This window comes from Pelophylax lessonae (genome assembly GCF_965119305.1).
Source record: "Pelophylax lessonae genome assembly, chromosome: 6".
Lineage (NCBI taxonomy): Eukaryota > Metazoa > Chordata > Amphibia > Anura > Ranidae > Pelophylax > Pelophylax lessonae.
The window spans coordinates 192,577,262-192,601,435 of NC_138773.1; the positions used below are offsets into that span (position 1 = coordinate 192,577,262).

The window sequence follows — 24,174 nt, forward strand, 5'->3', positions numbered from 1 at the left end:
CCACTCCTCTGCTTCTCCCTGCTTCAGCAGTTTGATTGATAGCAGCATAAGCTTGCGCTAAGTTACCAGTTCCTTGTACCAGACGTTCTGGGAAGCGACAAACTTCATTACAGTCAGGTTATATAGGAAGTTGGGACACTGGCAAACAGAAAAGGAGTAAGCCAGCCCCTGTATGACTCTCCACCCTACATGCCTCAGTTTTTTGGTATTGTCCAAGAAGATTGAACTCCCTTTATTCAGCTCAGCTCCAGCTACTTTTTTTTTTGCTAGCCTTCTAACCTAGGTGACTTCAATCAGGATTCTTTGGCTACACTGCTGGTGTTTTTTCCTCAGTGAATTCAATCAAGACTGCTTGCATATTGCTGCTTGAGCTAGTCTTTGAAACTCTCTCCGGATTGGCAGTTCCTCAGCACCAGCTTTGGATGCCTACCTGGATCCCACTGAACAAGTGCAGAGCTAGCCCGGAATGTGAACTTTCAGCACTGGATTCTGCCTTTGGCGCTTTCCAGACCTGAAGATACTGGTTAGTTAGCTGTAGAGCACTTTCTAGGTCCAGAGCCATGTAACAGCCCCAGGTGTAAGGCTGGCCAGGCTGAAACACTGGGAGCTACCTCATTGTTGCACCAACGGGTGCCATTTTAAATTTCACACCACTGCCAGTTTACTGTGGTAAGGCTGAGGGATTGAGCTGTGGCTCCATCTGTTGGGTGGAGAGCTGTGTACACATGCTTCATGCTCTATTTCCCACCATTTAGTCTGGAGAAAGCATCATCTTGCTGCTCCTGCTTTTGAAGGTTAATTTGGGTCTCCAGTCGATTTCCACTGTCTTCCCACAGTGGCTTGGTTACGATTGGCCACCTGAAACCCTTGTCACCCGCCACTTAGGTCTGTGAGTATTAAGGCTTTGCCTAACTCTGGGCCTAATTACTTTACTGCTGGGTGAGTAGAACATGTCTTCCTTAAGATACATAGAGGACAATCCTGTCATTGGTGACCTCAGCCTATACTCCCCTAGTGATCATGGAGACATTTTATCTGGTACCCCCGAGGAAGCCAATGCCTACAAGAATATAGAATACAAACAACCTGCCTGTAGAGGTTTTAAGGGCACCCTGGCTCCATTCCTGGCAGAGTCTGCCTCTGATCCTTCCGAGTTCCAAAACGGATCAGCAATCTGCAATATATTACATTTTGCGCTTAGATACTTTTATGTCCTTCACAATTCCTCCCTTGGCAGAAGCTTACTGTCAAGAACTATATCCCTCTTGACCCTGAACCCCCTCCTTAACCCAACCATTACCACCCAGTCCTATCCATCTTCCAATGGATCTTTCGACCTAAAAGGTTGACAGGAAGTAGTTTTAACTGGCTCTTTTGCTGATAAGGCTCTGCCTATTCAGGATTCTTCAAAAGTGCCCATTATAAGCAGCTCTCCTTTTTTTCATCCTAGTATTTGTTCCTGGCATCCCCATTGTGGAACACTCAGGAGACTCCCTCTGAAGAGGACTTCCTTTCTGGACTCTCGTAGTCTGAGTCCTACCCAACTTACACCTGCAGACCTCACTTGGAGGTGGCCTCTTTTAAGCATTTGGTTCACCAATGGGCAAGGGGTTTCAGGCTCTCAATATAAAGATCCCTTTCTGGTGATCAACAGCTCTCTTCCCTACTTGTCTCTCCTCCCACTTTGGGGCTGATGGGGTGTCCAGGGTTTCTCTTATATTTTCGTCTCACCTTCTCTTGTGGGCTCTCCTTCAGCATCATTGTTTGGGCTCAAGAAGAGAGGAAACCAAATTATCTCTTTGGATAAATTTGTTTTGGATACTACTTTTCTGTCCCTGGCTAGGGGAATGGGGTGGTGCTTTCCTATCACCCTGAGAATATTTATTTGTATCGTACATCTCCACACCCGGGACTTTCCTCTAGTTCCCTAGGAAAGAATGTTCTCACCTCATCAGTTCAACCTTCCATAAGTCGGTGTACTGTCCTGGCCTCTGTAAGACATCTGTCGAGTAATACAGAATCTTCTCCTCAAAGAAAGTTTGGAAATCCTCCCAGGGAAATTGTTGCCTGTGTTTCTGTTGACCACGATGGTTCTTCTGCGGAAAAGGCTTTGCCTTCTCAGTCTTGTTGGCTGGTGGAAGGATTTCTGGTAGCGTGTGGTGATTCACTGGTTGGGTTTTGAGGTACACTTGGTGCTACCTATCCTCTCTGTTTTAGGGGTTCTGCTTTCTCATTCTACACTGAACAATATAGCCTTGGCCATCTTTATGTGTAGCAACAATTCTTTTTTTCAGATCCTCAGAGAGTTCTTTGCCATGAGGTGCCATTTTGAACTTCCAGTGACCAGTATGAGAGAGTGAGAGTGATCACACCAAACTTAACACACCTGCTCCCCATTCATACCTGAGACCTTGTAACACTAATGAGTCACATGACACAGGGGAGGGAAAATGGCTAATTGGGCCCAATTTGGACATTTTCTCTTTCTCATTTTCACTTTTGTTGCCAGCGGTTTAGACATTAATAGCTGTGTGCTGAGTTATTTTGAGGGGACAGCAAATTTACATTGTTATACAAGTTGTACACTCACTACTTTACATTGTGTAAAGAAAGTGTAATTTCTTCAGTGTTGTCACATGAAAACATATGATATTTACAAAAATGTGAGGGTTGTACTCACTTTTGTGAGATACTGTGTGTGTATGTGTATATATATATATATATATATATATATATATATATATATATATTACATATATATTTTTTTTCCTTAATGAAGGATTTCTGGTAGCGTGTGGTGATACACTGGTTGGGTTTTGAGGTACACTTGGTGCTACCTATCCTCTCTGTTTTAGGGGTTCTGCTTTCTCATTCTACACTGAACAAAATTATAAACGCAACACTTTTGTTTTTGCCCCCATTTTTATGAGCTGGACTCAAAGATCTGCGACTTTTTCGATGTACACAAAAGGCCTATTTCTCTAAAATATTGTTTACAAATCAGGCTAAATCTTTGTTAGTGAGCACTTTCCTTTGCCGAGATAATCCATCCACTTCACAGGTGTGGCATATCAAGATGCCGATTAGACAGCATGATTATTGCACAGGTGTGCCTTAGGGCTCTTTCACACGGGCGTTCCGTATGTCCGTTTTTCATCCCATCCGTTTGCGGATGAAAAACGGACATAATGTATCTCTATGTAAATACGGATGTCAGCGGATGACCATCCGCTGACATCCGTTTTTCGTCCTTTCAGTTCAGTTCAGTTTTTTTGAACGGAAGAGAACCCTATTTTTTCTTCCGTTCAAAAAAACGGAACGGACGCAAAAACGAATGTCAGTGGTGTCATCCGCTGACATCCGTATTTACATAGAGATACATTATGTCCGTTTTTCATCCGCAACGGATGGGATGAAAAATGGACATACGGACCGGATGACACAAGTGTCATCCGTGTCCGTTTAAAAAAAAAAAAAAAAAGGAACTGATCGGGCAAAAAAAACTGAACGCCCGTGTGAAAGAGCCCTTAGGCTGGCCACAATAAAAAGCTACTCTAAAATGTGCAGTTTTATCACACAGTACAATGCCACAAATGTCGCAAGTTTTGAGGGAGCATAAAATTGGCATGCTGACTGCAGGAATGTCTACCAGAGCTGTTGCCCGTGAATTGAATGTTCATTTGTCTACCATAAGACGTCTCCAAAGGCGTTTCAGAGAATTTGGCAGTACATCCAACCGACCTCACAACCGCAGACCACGTGTAACCATACCAGCCCAGGACCTCCACATCCAGCATCTTCACCTACAAGATCGTCTGAGACCAGCCACCTGGACAGCTTCTGCAACAATTGGATTGCATAACCCAGGGGTGTTCAAACTTTTTTCAAAGAGGACCAGATTTGATGAAGTGAACATGGGGGAGGGCCGACCGGTTTGCCTGACATTCTTTGGACCATTAAAGTTAAATGAAAATGAACAATTTTATGCAAAGTTTATTGCAAACGGCATACTTTTTATTTCGTCACATGGATGACAAATCTAAACAGGTGTTAAATCACTCTGACTTTCATATCTGAAGGCCAGATGTAAAAAAAAAAAAATCCAGGAAGCTGAAATATATGTCAGGAACATTGTAACGTGCTTTACATAATTTTGGAAATAAAGGTGGTCTGTCAACTGTTAAATTAAAAAAATATGAACAGGAACATAACACAAAGTATACATGTTGTGTCCAAATATATTTATAACTGATTTAGACCAACTGACATTAACTGAGATTTTACAATGTATTCATCTCAATTTGGAGCATACCTAATCAGTCACACAAGGGTTAACTGGTGGGTGACTGGGGACAAAGAGAAGGCAAATTTATTAAATACTTTCTTAAGCTCTGTGTAGAAGATCCTTCCTCTGGATCAACTGCGGGTATATGATTGTGTATATGGGTTTGTATGGTTGAGTTTTCTTTACTTTTTTTTTTTTTTATTGGTTGAGCCAGTAAATGTTCTAGGGGATAGGGTTGATACCAGCGCTTTGGAGTTTCAGTACATTGATTGGACTGGAATTAGTGTAACCAATGTGATGTAAGCTGCCTCCAACCTACTTCTGAGGTAGTGTGAAATGAAAAAGTGCGGGGGTGTTGGTATTGGCGCTATCACATATAAAGATAAAAAGTGTGTGATGTGCGTATTGGTGAAGATAAAATATATAAAACCATACGTCTTTAAGAAAGTGCATATAGTGCTTTTAGTAGCCCATGTACTATCACCACTTGAATGCTAAGTGCCAATATCCTTAAAAACCATCAATAAAGTGCATAAATTGTGTTCAGTAAAACCATATCATATTGCCAACATAGATACAAAGTGCTGAGTGCTGGTTTGTGCACCTGTGTAGTATTGCACCAAGTGCTCGATTGTGTGCCTTTAAATAATACACATTGCACCTGTGGATCTCCACCAGGTACAAACAATGCTTACCGCACACTTTATGGCAGATGACTCTGTTGCTGAAACAGAAAATAGCCTCCATTGCGTAGTATATGTTAACCAAATCAAAGCAAGTTAGCATCCACTCACAGTTAGGGAGTTCACTTTCAGTGTATGGTGTCCGCCGGGCTGCTTCTGCGTTCCACCGGTCCGAACCACCGTTACCGGAAGTGACGTAATAAGCCACGTTCTACGCGTTTTGTCACTACGACGTCATCTGGAGCGTGGTAGTAAATGTTCTATTTACTACATTGGCATCATTCATGACTATCATTGCTGCCATCAGTAATCATCATCGGTGGGTTCATATAGCGCTTATGTGGTTAACCCTTGTGTGACTAATACTCTTGAACATCCCTCCTGGTGTATTTTGTTCCCACACAGCTGCTACTTGACCCCCAGGTGTTATGCCAGTTATCATGGAGAGGGCGCTGGTCCTGTCATACTAGCGCTGGATTTATTTGTGTTTTTAGTGTTCCCTAATCAGGCTAAGTCCAAGGCCATATTGAGCATGATATAAAGCTGGCGGGGGCGGGCAGTGGGTGTTAACAATAGTGTATTCACAAGTAACAGGAAAAAACGGAATTGGATGTAGCAGGCCCGGGATGGACCATCATTTTGAGTATAAGGTTCCTTTCACACGGGCCAAGCGCCCGACGGACTCAGTTTTGCTTTGCGGGGATCGATCCGCTGAGCAGGGAGATGACAGCTCCATCTCTGTTTACTTTGCTCTCCTCTATGGGAGATCGGATGAGAACGGACCGCCTGTCTGTTTTCATCCGATCTTATCTGATCCGATCCTCCAGACGGATGGAAAATAGGGTTTCCATCCATCCGGATTTCACGGGCAGGATCAGATAGCAGCGGGTGCCAGCAGAGATGTCTCCGCTGACATCCGCTGCTCCATAGGGCTACATGGAGCATCCGATCAGGTCCGCCTGAAAAACTGACAGGCAGACCGGATCGGAAAGCCCATGTGAAAGGGGCCTTAGTCATTCAAAACAGTAGCATATATACAGTATCTCACAAAAGTGAGTACACCCCTCACATTTTTATAAATATTTTATTATACCTCTTCATGTGACAACACTGAAGAAATGACACTTTGCTACAATGTAATGTAGTGAGTGTACAGCTTGTATAACAGTGTAAATTTGCTGTCCCCTCAAAATAACTCCACACATAGCCATTAATGTCTAAACCGCTGGCAACAAAAGTGAGTACACCTATAAGTAAAAATGTCCAAATTGGGCCCAGTTAGCCATTTTCCCTCCTCAGTGTCATGTGACTCCTTAGTGTTACAAGGTCTCAGGTGTGAATGGGGAGCAGGTGTGTTAAGTTTGGTGTGATCACTCTCACTCTCTCATACTGGTCACTGGAAGTTCAACATGGCACCTCATGGCAAAGAACTCTCTGAGGATCTGAAAAAAAGAAATGTTACTCTACATAAAGATAGCCTAGGCTATATAAGAAGATTGCCAAAACCCTGAAACTGAGCTGCCGCACAGTGGCCAATACCATACAGCGGTTTAACAGGACAGGTTCCACTTAGAACAGGCCTCACCATGGTGAATCAAAGCAGTTGAGTGCACGTGCTCAGCGTCATATCCAGAGATTGTCTTTGGGAAATAGACATATGATTGCTGCCAGCATTGCTGCAGAGATTGAAGGGGTAGGGGTCAGCCTGTCAGTGCTCAGACCATATGCCGCACACTGCATCAAATTGGTCTGCATGGCTGTTGTCCCAGAAGGAAGCCTCTTCTAAAGATGATGCACAAGAAAGCCCACAAACAGTTTGCTGAAGACAAGCAGACTAAGGACATGGATTACTGGAACCATGTTCTGTGGTCTGATGAGACCAAGATAAACTTATTTCATTCAGATGGTGTCAAACGTGTGTGATGGCAACCAGGTGAGGAATACAAAGACAAGTGTGTCTTGCCTACAGTCAAGCATGGTGGTGAGAGTGTCATGGTCTGGGGCTGCATGAGCGCTGCCGCCACTGGGGAGCTACAGTTTTTGGAGGGAACCATGAATGCCAAGATGTACTGTGACATACTGAAGCAGAGCATGATCCCCTCCCTTCGGAGACTGGGCTGCAGGGCAGTATTCCAACATAACGACCCAAAACATCTCCAAAATGACCACTGCCTTGCTAAAGAAGCTGAGGGTAAAGGTGATGGATTGGCCAAGCATGTTTCCAGACCTAAACCCTATTGAGCATCTGTGGGACATCCTCAAACGGAAGGTGGAGGAGCGCAAGGTCTCTACCATCCACCAGCTCCGTGATGTTGTCGTGGAGGAGTGGAAGAGGACTCCAGTGGCAACCCGTGAAGCTCTCGTGAACTCCATGCCCAAGAGGTGCTGGAAAATAATGGTGGCCGCACAAAATATTGACACTTTGGACCCAATTTGGACATTATCACTTAGGGGTGTACTCCCTTTTGTTGCCAGCAGTTTAGACATTCATTGCTGTGTGTTGTTATTTTGAGCAGACAGCTACATACATACATATGCAAGCTGTACACTCACTACTTTACATTGTAGCAAAGTGTAATTTCTTCAGTGTTGTCACATGAAAAGATATAGTAAAATATTTACAAAAATGTGAAGGGTGTACTCACTTTTGTGAGATACTGTAAGAGGATGTAGATAATTAATGATAAAAGAACTAATATGGCATACGTGTGCAGTCCCGCAGCATTGAAAGATAGAGAGATCCCAGTGGTCCTGTGCATTGCTCGCGAATTCACAGGGGCCACAACAATAGATTTTTTCAAATTACCTCTGGGGCCATATTAAAGCGGCCCACGGACTTTGAACATGCCTGGCATAACCAAAGAATTTTTGCACAAACTGTCAGAAACCGTCTCAGGGACGCTCATCTGCATGCTCGTCTTCCTCATTGGGGTCTCAACCTAACTGCAGTTCATCATCCTAACCAACTTGAGTGGGCAAATGCTCACATTCAATGGTGTCTGGCACTTTAGAGAGGTGTTCTCGCCACGGATGAATCCAGGTTTTCACTGTACAGGCAGACAGCGTGTGGCGCTGTGTGGGTGAACAGTTTGCTGATGTCAATGTTTTGGATCAAATGGCCCATGGTAGAGTTATGGTATGGGCAGGTATATGTTATGGACAACGAACACAGGTGCATTTTATTGATGGCATTTTGAATGCACAGAGATACCGTGGCGAGATCCTGTGGCCCATTGTTGTGCCATACACCCACAGCCATCATCTCATGTTGCAGCATGATAATGCACGGCCCCACGTTGCAAGGATCTGTACATATTCTTGAAGCTGAAAACATCCCAGTTCTTCCATGACCAGAATACTCACTGGACATGTCACCCATTAAGCATGTTTGGGATGCTCTGGATTGCCGTATACGACAGCGTGTTCCTGGTCCTTCCAATATCCAGCAACTTTGCACAACTATTAAAGAGGAGTGGACCAACATTCCACAGGCCACAATCAACAACCTGATCAACTCTATGCGAAGAAGATGTGTTGCATTGTGTGAGGCAAATGGTGGTCACACCAGATACTGATTGGTTTTTGGACCCCCCAATACAGTAAAACTGCACATTTTAGAGTGGCCTTTATTGTGGCCAGCCTAAGGCACACTTGTGCAATAATCATGCTGTCTAATCAGCATCTTGATATGCCACACCTGTGAGGTGGATGGATTATCTTGGCAAAGGAGAAGTGCTCACTAGCACAGATTTAGCCAGATTTGTGAACAATATTTTAGAGAAATAGGCCTTTTGTGAACATAGAAAAAGTCTTAGATCTTTGAGTTCAGCTCATGAAAAATGGGGGCAAAAACAAAGTGTTTCCTTTTATAATCTTGTTCAGTGTAATTTCTCATTCATGATGTTTTATGTCTGGTTTCACTGAGAATCTATTCAGCCTTGGGGGTAGGGTGGGGGTTTTCTTGGCTGGTCTTTTTATTTGGACTTTATTCTTTAAAAAAAAAGTTTATGAAGTGTTTCAACCTAATTACACAGGTCCCACCCTTATAAGGGGTTACAACAAATGTCCTTAAGTCTGGTGCAAGGTACAATTTACGAGCAGTTATTAAATGACAGAGAGTTAGTTGTGCATCTTGCTGTTATAGTTGTTAGAAATAGGGAGCCTACTGCCTCCATCACCTTAGATAAGTGGGGGTTTAAAGTATAATCGCTTTTGCATGAGTCTTGAATCTGATGGTTTAGTTTGACCAGTTTTATTCCAGACCTCCACAAAGTACCATTCTGTCATTGTGCAATGAGTCAGTCCAGTTAAACAGACCACTTTGTGGTCTAAATTGTACCTAGTTTGGTGGCTCAGGAATCCAGCTCTGTTGCCGGAGAAGTTCAGGGAAGTCTCTCTTTTGTAAGATCCATATGACTAATGCCAGACTGTTGGGCTGGAGAGGAGTCCTGGGCACACTTTTGGTGCAGGGGACATGGTGATTGTCAGTCACATCTCCCAGTCAACATCCTGGATCTTCATGCGATTTGGCTGTCCCTGAAGCATTGGACCATCCTGTTGGAGGGTCAACCAATCCAAATTTAATCAAACAGCACCATGGAACCAGAAGTCTTGCTTCAGCAAGAGAGGTAGCTCGCAACCTGTCCTGGGCACAACTTCAAGTTCCAGTTTTGTCTCCCATGTACACCTTAGGCATGGACAATTGGCAGGCAGATTTCCTTAATGTCTACACCCAGGGACATGGTCCCTATACATGGAGATGTTCCAAAACCTGTGAGACAGGATGGGGATGATGGGTGTGGACCTCCCTGCCAACAGATATAACAAAAAACTGGACAGGTTTGCCTCCAGGTACAGATTTCCTCTAGAGCAAGCAGTAAATGCTCTGGTGACTCATTGGGATCAACACCCTGATCCATGCCTTTCCTCCTCTGAAACTTCTTCCTCTTCTGCTTTTCAGGTTCAAGATGTAGGACATTATGATGATCCTCCTTGCTCTGCATTGGCCTGGACCAGGGGTATTGAATTAGAATTTATGGAGGTCCAGTCAGTAAAACAAATTTTACAGCCGAGGTTCAAATCTTATGTTTGTGCGATATCGCATATCCTTCCCATCACAGTGCCCTCATTTTATATCACAACACAATCATGTTCTTATATCAGTGTCCTCAGTCCCCCGCACACACAGTTCCCCACTTCCCATCAGTTTGCCATTCACATCAGGGTCCACTGCCCCTTCACATCTACCCCCCCCCCACAGTTCTGTCCTCCATTAACATCACCCCCCACAGCACTCACCCCCCCCCCCCCCCAACAGAACTGCCCAGCTTCACATCATTTCTCCCCTCCCCTCCCCACACATCACTGCCCCCTTTCACATCACCTCCCCCACAGCACTTTCCCCACTTTACATCACATCCCCCCCCCCACAGCGCTACCTTGCTTTAAATCCCCTCCCCATCGGACCGCCCCCCCTTATATCTCCTTATCTCCCCCGCACAGCACTGCCCCCTTTATATCACATGCACCCCCACAGCACCACCTGCCTTCAGATCCCCCTACACCATTTACATCACATTTCCCCACCGGCACTTGCCTTACTTCACTTTACCTCCCAAAGCACTGCTCCTATTTACACCCCCCACACAGCCCTTGCCCCCTTTACATCACCCCCCCCCCCCCAACCACCATCACCACAATAATGTGCTCTTTTACCTACACATCCCCCCTCCCCCCCCCCCTTCCAAATCATCCCCCTCACCTTCACAGCTATGTCCTCTTGATAATGCTTTCCTACCTTACACAGAGTGGAAAGCGAGAGGCACAGCAGCACTGAATGGAGGGCAGGAGCTGCAAGAGTTAAACTTTCATATTATCAGAAAAATAGCCTAGGCTATATACAGCGCTTGCCCCAAACTAATCAAAATATGAAAATGTAAAAATAAATATTATATAACGAATAAGTGACAATATTCCAGTGCAATATTTAGTGAGGTTCAAACAAATGAAGGCATAATAGAAATTGATGGCATAATACAAATTGATGATTGATAAAAAGTCTAACAAATAGAAAGTAATAATATTATGATTAAATATAAATAAATAAAATGATAGTCTTTTCAAGTAGTGATCAAGTGCAAAGTGCTCCGTGCTCAATAATCAAAAGTTTGTGACTTTTCATGGCATGGATTGCTATTTCCAGTGGCATATGGTAGAATTAAATCATTTACCAGAAGTATTGGGTCTTATGTGCTGTATAGCACTAAGACCTACAGCGCTTGGAGGCCTTCCAGGCCAATATAGGGGTCCCCTTTAGGGTGCTCTTGGTGGGGTGCAGGTCAGGTCCCTTCTCACCTGTTTTCACTGCTCAGGATATGGGGTCAGGTTATGAAAAGAAAAGGCTCCAGATAGTGTATTACGTTTTTAAAAGTTTATTTCCAAACAGGTAACAATGGGAGCAAAGAAAATAGCTCCAGAGTACAGGCAAACGCTTCCTAGCACTTCCTGGCAGAGTGGCGAGCGGAGTGTTCCGGCTTGCGTTCCACGCTGTGCGTAGCGTGCCGCTGTGCGTTCCAAGAACTGACGCGTTTCGTCACTTCCTGTGACGTTATCAAAGGTACAGGAAGTGACGAAACACGTCAGCTCTTGGAACGACTATCATTTTATTTATTAATATTTAATCATAAAATAATACTTTCTATTTGTTGGACTTTTTATCAATCATCAATTTCTACTATGCCATCAATTTCTATTATGCCTTCATTTGTTTGAACCTCACTAAATATTGCACTGGAATATTGTCACTTATTCGTTATATATTATTTATGTTTAAATTTTCATATTTTGATTAGTTTGGGGCAAACGCTGTATATAGCCTAGGCTATTTTTCTGATATTCACTCTCTCTCTACAGCAGCTGCCATACACCATTTATTCATTCATTTATTTATTTAATTATTTATTTTTTTATTGGTTTTAGCACCTTTTCCTAGGCGCGGGGAGATACATTCTTTAGCCCAGTGTTATCTTTTTTTCCATAAACTTTCATATTGACAAGCTGGTGCTTGATTACTAGGACCGGCATCTTGGCAACCAATCGCCTTCTAGTTCATCTGGAAAGTTAACTCCCTCCATCCAGTGAGGCTGTGCCTCCTGCTCTCTGTTCATTGTTATCTTGCCTCCTGCCCTCTGCTCTGCCTTGAGAATGACAATAGCAGAGGCCAAGGGGAAAGAAGCGGCTCCTAAATGGTGTGACCATGGGTCCAGATGGGACAATTGCTCAGTCCAGACCCGGACCGTGATCCATGGTCCCCTGTTTAGTGACCTTTGTTGTACACCAACCCAGCAAGACTCCTGGTTGTTGCTCTGTGGACCCTACCAGACTGCCCAGATATACTGTCCCAAAGGCTGATTTTCGATCCTGTTTCATGGTCACTGGCTTTAACATCATACCTGCCCAGGTTCCGAGAGACAGGGGCATCTCTGAATCAGTGATTCCTATGATGTTTAAAGCTAGGAAGTCTATGTAGCAGATTTTCCAGGCATTGGGCCTGATGTGGGTCTGCCATGGTTACCGGTGACACCTTCAGCCCATTTAAGCTGAATACCCAAGTGTGAGATTGGAGACAATGACCATTCCGGCATCTTTGGTTTGTTTTGTTTATTTGATATTGGGGATGGGAGAAGGGAATGAGTGGGATACTCCTCTGGCTCAACTAGGTACAACTTGGGACACTCTGGAGAAAAATGCCTTTCAGCACAGTCTTGACGCTGGCTGGATGCCGACCAATGCTTGCTGACGCTGGAAAAACACTGACTTGCTGAACTGTACTTGGACTTGACTTTTGACACTCTGGTTAGCTCGAAAAGTCCTGGATACTGCCCCTCCAGTCCTTCCTGACTGAGGTAGCTTCTGTAACTGCTTGTGCTGCTGCAACTCCCCACACTGCACACTGTACACTTTAACTCTTCAGGGCCCAACCGCTGGCGCCCCGTTTACACTTCAGGGTCCTCTCACTAGGCACCCCCTTTACAATTCAGGGTCCTCTCACAAGGCACCCCCTCTATACTTCAGGGTCCTCTCACTAGGAACCCCCTCTATACTTCAGGGTCCTCTCAATAGACACCTCCCCTATACTTCAGGGTCCTCTCACTAGGCACCCCCTCTATACTTCAGGGTCAACACTGGCACCCCCTTTACTCTTACACCTGCACTGGCCAACTGGCTCCTGGATCCCTTGCACGTTCACCGGAGTGGTCCCCTCTTGTTAGGCAAACCCCCAGGGGTAGTTTACAGTACTGACGAACTGGGAATGCTTTCCTGAAACTGGGCCCCTCTCAGCTCCGCTGGTCCTCGGCACACCGGATCCTCTCTGCAGCTTAGCTCAGCCCTCTGTCACCTCAGGCAAGCCACCTGGGACACCCGATCCTGCTGACAGGAGGAGAGACAGCTGTACTCCCCCTCCTGGGACTGATGGCCTGAATGTGCCATTGGCTGTGTTTCCTCCACTGCCCAATGAGAACCCTCTCATGGAGCACAGTGGGGAGACTCCCCAGTCTCAACAGCCACACCTGGGAGACGTGACAGTCCAGCTAAAAATCATGGCCCTGCTGTTAGGCAGCCAAGGCCCACTATACTTTGCCTAGCACCTATCTTGTAGGGTGCTACACCTACTTCCTGCAAGGTCTATCATCGGACGTGAAAGGTATACTTTAATTGGTTTGAGTCAAGGTTCTGCTTTAGGAGTTTTTCTGTGGGAAGAATCCTCTCCTTCATACAGCTGGGTCTAGACCAGCGTTTGGCTCTCAGCACTAGTTCAGCATATATGGGGTATAATACTTGTTTTGTCTAATAGAGACAAATCTACAATATCTAATAGATAGTCTAATCTAATCTCAGTAAAATTTAATCAAAAATAATAACCTAATTAATGGTAAACGGTGCTCAAGTCTTCATCTGTGTGCCCCCAGAATGTGGGTGGGCCTTTAACATCATCACGTACAATGCAGGACCATTGGTGACATGATGACTTTTGGAGAGACAACTCAATGGGAAAAGGGGAGTAGCTTTAAGTGATAGTCTCTACTGAAACTGGTAGGAAGGAAACCTTTGGGACCATGTATTAAAGAGAAGTGCGGGAAAGGACACTCACAGTTATATTTTTTTTGTGCTAGCCTAGAGGGCTTTACAGTGGAACTAAATCCACCAATTTAACTGTTTCACAAAATGGTTACATCCAAAGCATGCCATGAATGATAACTGTCAGTTACTAATGCCCTTATGTTGGTTCTGAACTGTCAAGCCTTTAAATAGCTGGTATCAAAACAGAACACATGTGCAACATTATGACCATTGCAAATCAAACAAAGGCTACAATGGCAGCTTTCATGGCTGTAAAGGATAGGAGAGTTTAATTCTGCTTTAAGATTACTAAACTGTCACTTTGGTGTAATAGCAGGTTGGCATCACCAAATGCTTCTCTGGTGGTTTGCTTTTTTTCCAGAGCACTTCAGGGCTTGTAGGGTTGACTTGTATAATGCCCCTACCTTGGCTTACTATCATAATGATGGCCCAATAAGGAGGCATTCCTCTCCCATTGGAGAGGGTTTTCCAAAGTTTTGGTCTGAATCTTCATAAAAGAGTGTCCCAAAGGTGGAGACTCCAAGGAGCTCTGAAAAAAAGATAAACCAATATAAAGACGTGTAGGTGCCCTTGCTATTACATCCAGGTGGCATTTATATCAACAAAGAATTGCTTTAACGTGATATTAAAGCTTTGGATTTTTTGTTACATGAAAATAATAAACATGTCATACCTACCTGCTCTGTGTAAAAGTTTTGCATAGAGCAGCCCCGATCCTCCTCTTCTTGGGTCCCCAACCAGCGCTCCTGGCTCCTTCCTTCTGCCAAGTGCCCCCAGAGCAAGCAGCTTGCTATGGGGGCACCCAGGCAGGCTTGCTCCCCAGCCACTGCTCTGCATGTACATTCACACAGAGCCCTGGCTTGCTCTGCCCCTCTCTCCTCCCGCTGCTGTCTCGGCCAATGAGGAGGGAGAGTCCCTGGAGAGCTCTCGTGCAGAGCACTGGAGGAAGATCAGGCTCAAATAAGTAAAGGGGGAGGGGGTCTGCTGCACAGAGAATGTTTTTCACCTCCGTGCATAGAATGCATAAAGGTAAAAAACCTTGAGCCTTTAGAACCTTTTTACACTAATAATACATGAGGCAATGTCACTGTATGTTAACACCTAAAGCTGATATACAGAAAGTATGACTCCTTAAGATTTTCTAGCACATCAAAACCAGTTTTTCTTTTTATTCCTTAAGGATATACATAAAAAAGGTGAAGAAGTTTCCAAAATACAGAGTTCCTACAGATCCAAAGATTGATAAAAAACTGATTAAGATGGAGCAAGAAAAAGCTTTCAACTCACTAAAAAAGGATTTGGATAGTACAGAGGGTGTTTTGAGGTAAGAAAACATGTTTGTAATTTTTGGTGTAGGGTGTTTGCATATAGTGACCTCCCAACTGTAGCAAAATGTGGGTGTTTGTACAAGTATCTAGATATTTTAATTCTAACAGAGTAACATTGCATTCCTGGTGGATAAAGTCTTGGACATTAGTTTCCAAAACTATGGAGTGTTTCACTGGTTCATTCAACATTTGTTAGCATGTGTGTGTATATGAGCATTTGTTTACTGTGCTTGAGTCTTTTTGCTATTAACTTGCATGTTAGTGCTGTAGAGCAATGTTTCTCAACTCCAGTCCTCAAGTACCCCCAACAGGTCATGTTTTTGGGATTTCCCTCTGATAAAACGGCTGTGGTAAGGCAGTGGAACTGATCGATTCACCTGTGCAAGATAATGGAAAGCCTGAAAACATGACCTGTTGTGGGTACTTGAGGACTGGAGTTGAGAAACATTGCTGTAGAGAGACCTTCTTTACATTTTGGTTTTAAACATTCTATGTTCAGCAAACTCTGACTGCAACTTCTAACTAAGCTTCCTTAATCTTCTCCAAAGATATAGATATAGTCCATTTAACCATGGAGCGATGGAACATGTCCATAAGAAAGTGACTGTGTCACTTTAAACCTCATCTTGTCACATAATAATGGCTCCTACAACTTTTAGAAGCAGAACCAGGGCTGCTGTTAGAAACCATGAGGCCCCATACAGCCAACCCGACCGGATCCCCCCCCCAAAATAAACACAGTTTTATTATGCTTCAGTTAGGAATGAACACAGTGAGTGATCAGTGCCGATCACTTATTGTGTTTGGTCAGGAAAGGAAGGGGCCAGTCCAGGGAAATATGACATTTACTGGACCCTTCCCCCCACTCTCCATCCTGAAGGATCCTATTGTGTGCTTGCAGCTGCCGGCGAGAAGAAGAGAAGGGAAGCCAACAGCACTATGGGGGTGGGGGCACACAGAGGGACCTGGGCCGTATTCGGAAACATATGGTGCACTAGGAGGGTAATCTGTGTCAGGGGGTACAATTACTGGAACCTGTCCCATGTATGGCTCTCTCTGCAGCAGCTGAAAGATGGCGGGAGGTGAAGGAGAAGTAGCAAGCTTTCAGCTACTGCAGTGAGAGCCATACAGGGGATTGGTTACAGTAATTTACCCCCCTACCCCCAACCCTCCACCGTGCCACCACCATCACCCTCCCTGCCCAAATCAGATTGACCCAAGTGCCTGGGCACCCCTGCTGGCCTGGACCCCATACAGGAGGACCGATCGTACCCCCTTATCCATGGCCCATAGCAGAACTGTGGAATCCTCTTCTGTATAGCAGACTATCATTCTAATGTCTTTTATGTAAAAAGGGAGCATATGTAAAAGATAAGGCCTTTAAAGCTGGACTCCATGCAAATGGGTGTATTTCCAGATGAAATACATACTTTATATGAGTGTTGTTTTCCCTGCTAAAAAATTGTATTTCTGTCCATTGTTTTCTGAGATTTACACAGCCCTGCCAGACAACACAATCAGTCTTGATACATGATTTTATTCCACTGTGGTTAAGTTATAGAGCTAGGTCTTGTGCATTCCCTAGCCTCTGATTAAACAGTGAAGACTGCTGAGTTTATCTACCTGTCACTCGTATAAACCTGCTCCTCTTTAGCACATAGGCACTGCAGAACACCTGATCAGCTCCTTGTGCTGCTTCTTCCTCTCCCAACCTGACCTCTGCTGTACAGGGAATTGCAAGGGGCTAATACCAATTAAAATTCAGGTACTTACGCTACAATACACTACTACACACATTAATTCTAAAAAATATATATTGTATTTTTCTTTTTAATATACACATTTTATATTAGTACTGTGTGGTAAAGGTACCTGCGCTTATGGTGAAAATAAATGATATAAATAAACAGTGCTTAAATATTAAATTGAATTGTATATATATATATAATATATATATATATATATATATATATATATATATATATATATATATATATATATATATATATATATGCATATAACACATTTTATATGCCTAGAGTTCACCTTTGACTTTTCTATCTCTATGTATTGGGTTCCACCATAGATATCATTTCATAAAAAGTCCATCATTGTAACATGTTTCATTGTACAAGGGTGAATCCTTATTCATTTATTTATTTATTTATTTATTACAGGTACTTCTGTAGCACCGTCAATTTATGCAGCGCTTTACATATATATTGTACATTCACATCAGTCCCTGCCCCCAAGGAGCTTACAATCTAAGGTCCCTAACTCACATCCATACATACTAGGGCGAATTTAGACAGGAGCCAAATAACCTACCAACATGTCCTTTGAGTGTGGGAGGAAACCGGATTACCCAGGGACACCCAGGCAGGCAGAGGGAGAACATGCAAACTCCTTGCTTTATTGTATGTATTGTTTCTATGTTTTAACAGGGCAGAACAGAAAGAATTTTAAATGTCTTAATTTCTAACTTCATTTGAAATTTTTGTAAAGCCTAACTGCAGCCAAAGCTTTTTTTAGTCTTGGATAATAGGGAGAAAGGTTAGAAGTTCATGTGTTTTCTGCTGTCGGTATCTGTAACAAGCAGATTTCCCACTTATGTTCCAGAGACAGAGGTTACCAGAACAGGAAGCAAGGAAAAACAGCAGGAAAAGCCCTTCACAACTTTATCCAAAACTAAAATAGACACTTTTGCTGGAGTTGGTCTTTAAATACAGACGTTCCCAAACAAAAAATGATGTATGCCTGCCATCCTAAATCACTACCTTAGTTATTTTAGCAAATTGATTTGCCATGTAACAAAATGTATCCTGAGATATATGTATAATTTTTTTTTTTTATGCTCCCTATTAGTTAATGTAAATGATTTCCTTACTGTCTTAGTTCACATACTGCAGTTTTAAGACTGTCCAAGGTAACCCTGTGCTTTTACACACTTGTATGTAATACATATAGCTCTTATGCTGGCCATACACTAGCCAAAAAATAGTTTGAAAATCTGTCATTTGGTCCGTTCGTTTTTCGTCCAGTTAATGGGCACAAAAAGAAAATCGGTTTAAACTTTTCAGAGCTGAAATATCAACAGGAACAGTTTGGAAAATTCTGCCGAACTAATGATAAATTAGTTTTGTTTTGTACTAGGCATATGTGACAAAATGAACGAAAAACCGATTAATTTATGTCCATTGAACGATTTATCGATCGAAATTCAGTCATTACATGATGGTACGATCGTCTGCTCTCACGGCGGAGTGTTAGTTTATATGAAAAATCGTTCAAACTCATTTTCGACAGTGTATGGCCAGCATTACTCATGATATGTATACATGACTAATTCTCTTCTTTTATTGATTATCACAGATGGTATGTGCAGTTACCTGACCAGGAAGCACATCAGTATCACAGTCTAGATGCAGGCTGTTTCTCGCCATCACCTACCCCATTCCAACCACCTACTGAGGAAGAAGAGGAAGTGGTCTGTGATGAGAACAGTGCTCTACCTTCTCGGCTGCACCATTGTGTGACAGAAAAAATTCGGGAGCTTGTGTCTAAAGGAATTGATGAGGTTTATGCTGTGAGGAAACAGCTAAGGTAAAAAAAAGATCCCTGATTAGGAAGTAAACCAAATAATCAACCTATGTGTAAGGACATTTAGAATTTCTGTTTGGTCAAAAAAAAAAATAGAGGTAGCCCACTGATATTGTCACACACATTAATTGGCTGTACTGCTCCTATGGATCAAAAGAGTGCAGTTCGTTCTGCACTCCTGTAACCTGTTTTCAGCAGAGAGCAGGCTGAAGTCCGCTCTTTGCTGACATCACAGAAGTCGGTCAAGGCTCCGTGTCATCACGACCACAGAGTCGGGATCCGCCAGATCGACACCCAGCTCAGGCTCTCAGCGAGCCGCTGAGAGCCTGAGCCGGCCGCTCCTGCCTCCTCCACAGCCGAGCACTCCAGTAAGCAGCTGACAGTCAGCAGCTCTCTGCTCACAAAGCTGTGAAAACCGAGCAATCAGCGGTGTTTGATCACTCAGTGTAGAGGCGCGGGGGGACAGATGCAGCATCGGACCGATGCTGCATCCACCTAGGTAAGTAGGAAAACAAAATAACCCAGAAACCCATACATCTTTTATTGATTTTTCCCCATTACCGACTAACCTTGGGTTGCTTTGCACTGGGTCACTGGGATAAAGGCAGACTTTACTTATCTCATGTTAGTGCCTCCAGCAAGGAGAACAATGAGTAGCACAGTAATGATGATGAGGCCGTTGCAGCATACGTATGTATTTGCAAATGTGTGCAAACGAAACCCCTGGCTTTAACGTGAACTGTTAGACAAGACATTTGCAGGCTGGTTGTTAAGTGAGCTGGGAATTTTCGCTTGTTTTTTTGACAGGTGTCGACCTTTCATGTGCCCCTTGCTGCAAAGGGCAGTGATAGGTTGGGGTGCTTGAATACATTGGCACCTGTAATCTTGCATGCAATATCATCGTACTCAAATATTTCAAAGTTTTTACTCTTTCTTACGAAATTTAATATTGATATTCTGACTTGTGTATCAAAAGTTAAAGCACAAACAGCAAATATTTATATCTTTACATTTAGGTATTTGCCAAAAAGGTTATCTCATATATAGCATATTTTTCTTATGAAAATATAAATATCTGCATCCCTGCTGCCCAAAAGCAGGATTATCAGCCACTAAAGCATAAAATTGTTCTTTCCTTGTAATGGAGATCGGCTGTAAATTGTTTTTTTTTTTCCTTGACTTATTAGAAAATATGTGGAGCGAGAGCTTTTTAAACCTGATGAAATTCCTGAAAGGCATAACCTGTCTTACTTCCCAACTGTGAATGATCTAAAGAACCACATCCATGAGGCACAGAAAGCGCTGGGGAATGGAGACCTCATCTACGATCAGGAGACTGTTCCAGGATCAGTGAGAGAGGTGACTGCTGAGTGCATGTACACGAGGTTTCTAGGGAAGTTATTCCCTGATAAGTGGTGTGCTGTTACTTATCTACTGGCTGGTGGTAAATAGATCAGATGCGCAAGAATACTTACTGTACAGTATGTCCACTTGACCTCCCCTTCATGATTTACCTCCCCTTCATGACCAGGCCTTTTTTTGCGATACGGCCCTGCATTACTTTAACTGACAATTGTGTGGTCATGTAACACTGTACATAAATAAAATTTGTAATTTTTTCCCCAAAAATAGCTTTCTTTTGGTATTGGTGTGCTTTTTTTTTTTTTTTTTTTTTTTTTTTTTTTTGTGCTATAAACAAAAAAAAAGACAGACAATTAAAAAAAAAAAAAAGACAGAATTAAAAAAAAAAAAAAAAACAATTTTTTTTTACTTTCTGCTATAAAACAAATCCAAAAAAAGTTTAAATAAAATCACATTTCTTCATAAATTTAGGCCAATGTGTATTCTGCTACATATTTTTGGTAAAAAATAAATAAATCCCAATAAGCGTATATTGATTGGTTTTCACAAAGGTTATAGCGTCTACAAACTATGGGACATACAGTATCTCACAAAAGTGAGTACACCCCTCACATTTTTGTAAATATTTTATTATATCTTTTTATGTGACAACACCGAAAAAATTACACTTTTCTACAATGTTAAGTAGTGAGTGTACAGCTTGTATAACAGTGTACATTTGCTGTCTCCTCAACACACAAGCCATTCATGTCTAAACCGCTGGCAACAAAACTGAGTATACCCCTAAGTCAAAACGTCTAAATTGGATCCAATTAGCCATTTTCCTTCCCCAGTGTCATGTGACTAGTTTGTGTTACAAGACCTCAGGTGTAAATGGGGAGCAGGTGTGTTAAATTTGGTGTTATCGCTCTCACTCTCTCATACTGGTCCCTGGAAGTTCAACATGGCACCTCATGGCAAAGAACTCTATAAGAATCTGAAAAAAAGAATTGTTGCTCTACATAAAGATGGCCTAGGCTATAAGAAGATTGCCAACACCCTAAAACTGAGCTGCAGCAAGGTGGTCAATACCATACAGTGGTTTACCAGGACAGGTTCCACTCAAAACAGGCCTCACCATGGTCGACCAAAGAAGTTGAGTACATGTGCTCAGCGTCAAATCTAGAGGTTGTCTTTGGGAAATAGACGTATGAGTGCTGTCAGCATTGCTGAATACAGAGGTTGAAGAGGTGGGGGGTCAGCCTGTCAGTGCTCAGACCATACGCTGCACACTGCATCAAATGGGTCTTCATGGCTGTCATCCCAAAAGGAAGCCTCTGATGATTCACAAGAAAGGCTGCAAACAGTTTGCTAAAGACAAGCAGACTAAGGACATGGATTGCTGGAACCATGTCCTGTGGTCTGATGAGACTAAGATAAACATATCTGGTTCAGATGGTGTCAAGCGTGTGTAGCGGCAACCAGATGAGGAGTACAAAGACAAGTGTGTATTGCCTACAGTTAAACATGGGGGTTGCAGTGTCATGGTCTGGGGCTGCATGAGTGCTGTCTGCACTGGGGAGCTACAGTTCATTGCGGGAACCATAAATGCCAACATGTACTGTGACATACTGAAGCAGAGCATGATCTCCTCCCTCCAGAGACTGGGCCGCAGGGCAATATTCCAACATGATAATGATACCAAACACACCTCCAAGACAACCACTGCCTTGCTAAAGAAGCTGAGGGTAAAGGTGATGGACTGGCCAAACATTTCTCCAGACCTAAACCCTATTAAGCATCTGTGGGGGCATCCTCAAATGGAGGTTGGAGGAGTGCAAGGTCTCTAACATCCACCAGCTCCATGATGTCATCATGGAGGGGTGGAAGAGGACTCCAGTGGCAACCTGTGAAATTCTGGTGAACTCCATGCCCAAGAGGGCTAAGGCAGTGCTGGAAAATAATGGTGGCCACACAAAATATTGACACTTTGGGTCCAATTTGGACATTTTGACTTAGGGGTTTACTCACTTTTGTTGCGGTTTAGACATTAATGGCTGTGTGTTGAGTTATTTTGAGGGGACAGCAAATTTACACTGTTATACAAGCTGGACACTCACTACTTTACAATGTAGCAAAGTGTAATTTCTTCAGTGATGTCATTTGAAAAGATATTATAAAATATTTTATACAACAGGGGGCCTTGCAAGACATTTCCTTTACTACCTTTTGTATGTCCATACCTGAATTGTCTGTATCTGTACTGTGAATATGCGAGATTCTATTTATTCTATTTATTGATTATTGCTGCATTATTGCTGCATGATCCATTCTTTTATCGTGCTGCAAGAAATAAGCGAATATTTTGAAACAATTTTATCTTTATTTTCATTTGGATATTTGCAATAGCAACCTACCTCATATAAAGTCCCATTATCCTCACGCCCCCCCCTGTTGTATACAATACTAGGGATGGAGGTGGTTGCTGTGATGCTTCAGATCATTTATTTTTTCATACATAATAAAATATTTACAAAAATGTGAGGGGTGTACTCACTACTGTGAGATACTGTATACTGTATTTTTTTTTTTTTACTGGTAATAGAGGCAATCAGCGACTTATAGTGGGACTGCAATATTGTGGTGGACAACCGGACACTAGCTGACACTTTGTGGGAACCAGTGACACTAATACGGTGATCAGTGATAAAAATATTCAGTCCCTGTACTAATAACACTGGCTGGGAAGGGGTTTAACATGTAGGGTGATCAAACGGTTAAATGTGTGCCTAACCTGTGTTTTTGTGTAAATTGTGTGCTGTTTTTACTAAGGGAAGTGATGAATTTTATTCCCTGCTTTGCAGGGACACAATTATATACGTTTCCTCCTGTCAGAACAGAGCTCTGCCTTGTTTATATAGGCGGGACTCCGTTCTGTGTCTCTGGCCGACAAATGGCGAATGCCGGCAGACATCCATTGCTCAGCAACCGCAGATCGGCTCCTGCTGTGGGTAGAACCAAGCCACTGGCAGCGCTTGTGCGCTCCCTAGGCATACATGCAAAATCACATGTATATAAGTAGCATGAGAAGTTGCAGTATATCTGCTATAGGGCGGTTCTTAAGTGGATATAGAGCTGTTGTACAACAGAACTCAGCAGAGGTTTTCCAGCTATTTGACACCTTGTGCTGAATTTTGTACATAATATTTGCTAGAATGTTTCTCTTTAAACAATCACATAATCTGCTGATTTCTATACAAGTAATGTCCAGTTCATGGCTGGGATAATTTTGGCATGTATGTATGTAAATGTAAGGTGAGGGGAAATACCCAAGTAGGTGTAAAAAGGTGGATATTGCAGAAGAATAGGACATAGGTAGTGAAAAGTCACCTGGAATACAGGTCTAACAGTGTATCTAAAGCCAAAACCTTTTATTTTTGATAACATAGGAAATGGTTAGAACTGCTGCCAGTTACTTATTGCTGTATGTGGGCTCAATTCACAAAGAGGTATTTTATAATTCTGAGATAAAATAATTCATAGATTTTTTTTTTCAAAATAAAAAAGCATTCGTTATTTCATCAAAATGTGAGGTATTTTATCAGTATTTTATCTCATGTGATACCCAGTGGGATGGATACAGTAGAGAAGGATTAAATCCCCTGTCAGTTTTTAGCAATACAAAAGAAAAAAGGTGACTGGAATACCAGGCAAAGGAAAAATGCTTTCACAGGACACACATGGCGCATAAAAAACAACCAAATTAAATTAGGTAAATAACAAATATCTTTATAAA

General features: G+C 42.8%; 1 protein-coding gene across 2 annotated transcripts in view; it reads left to right on the forward strand.

Moving 5' to 3' along the window:
• CARF (calcium responsive transcription factor) overlaps positions 1 to 24,174 on the forward strand; it is a 100,310-nt gene that overhangs the window by 56,339 nt on the left and 19,797 nt on the right. For both annotated transcript variants that reach the window (XM_082260729.1, XM_082260730.1), the window contains exons 9-11: positions 15,290 to 15,433; positions 18,810 to 19,040; positions 20,225 to 20,396. In XM_082260729.1, the coding sequence (XP_082116855.1) occupies positions 15,290 to 15,433; positions 18,810 to 19,040; positions 20,225 to 20,396 (547 nt within the window). The remainder of the gene's footprint in view (positions 1 to 15,289; positions 15,434 to 18,809; positions 19,041 to 20,224; positions 20,397 to 24,174) is intronic.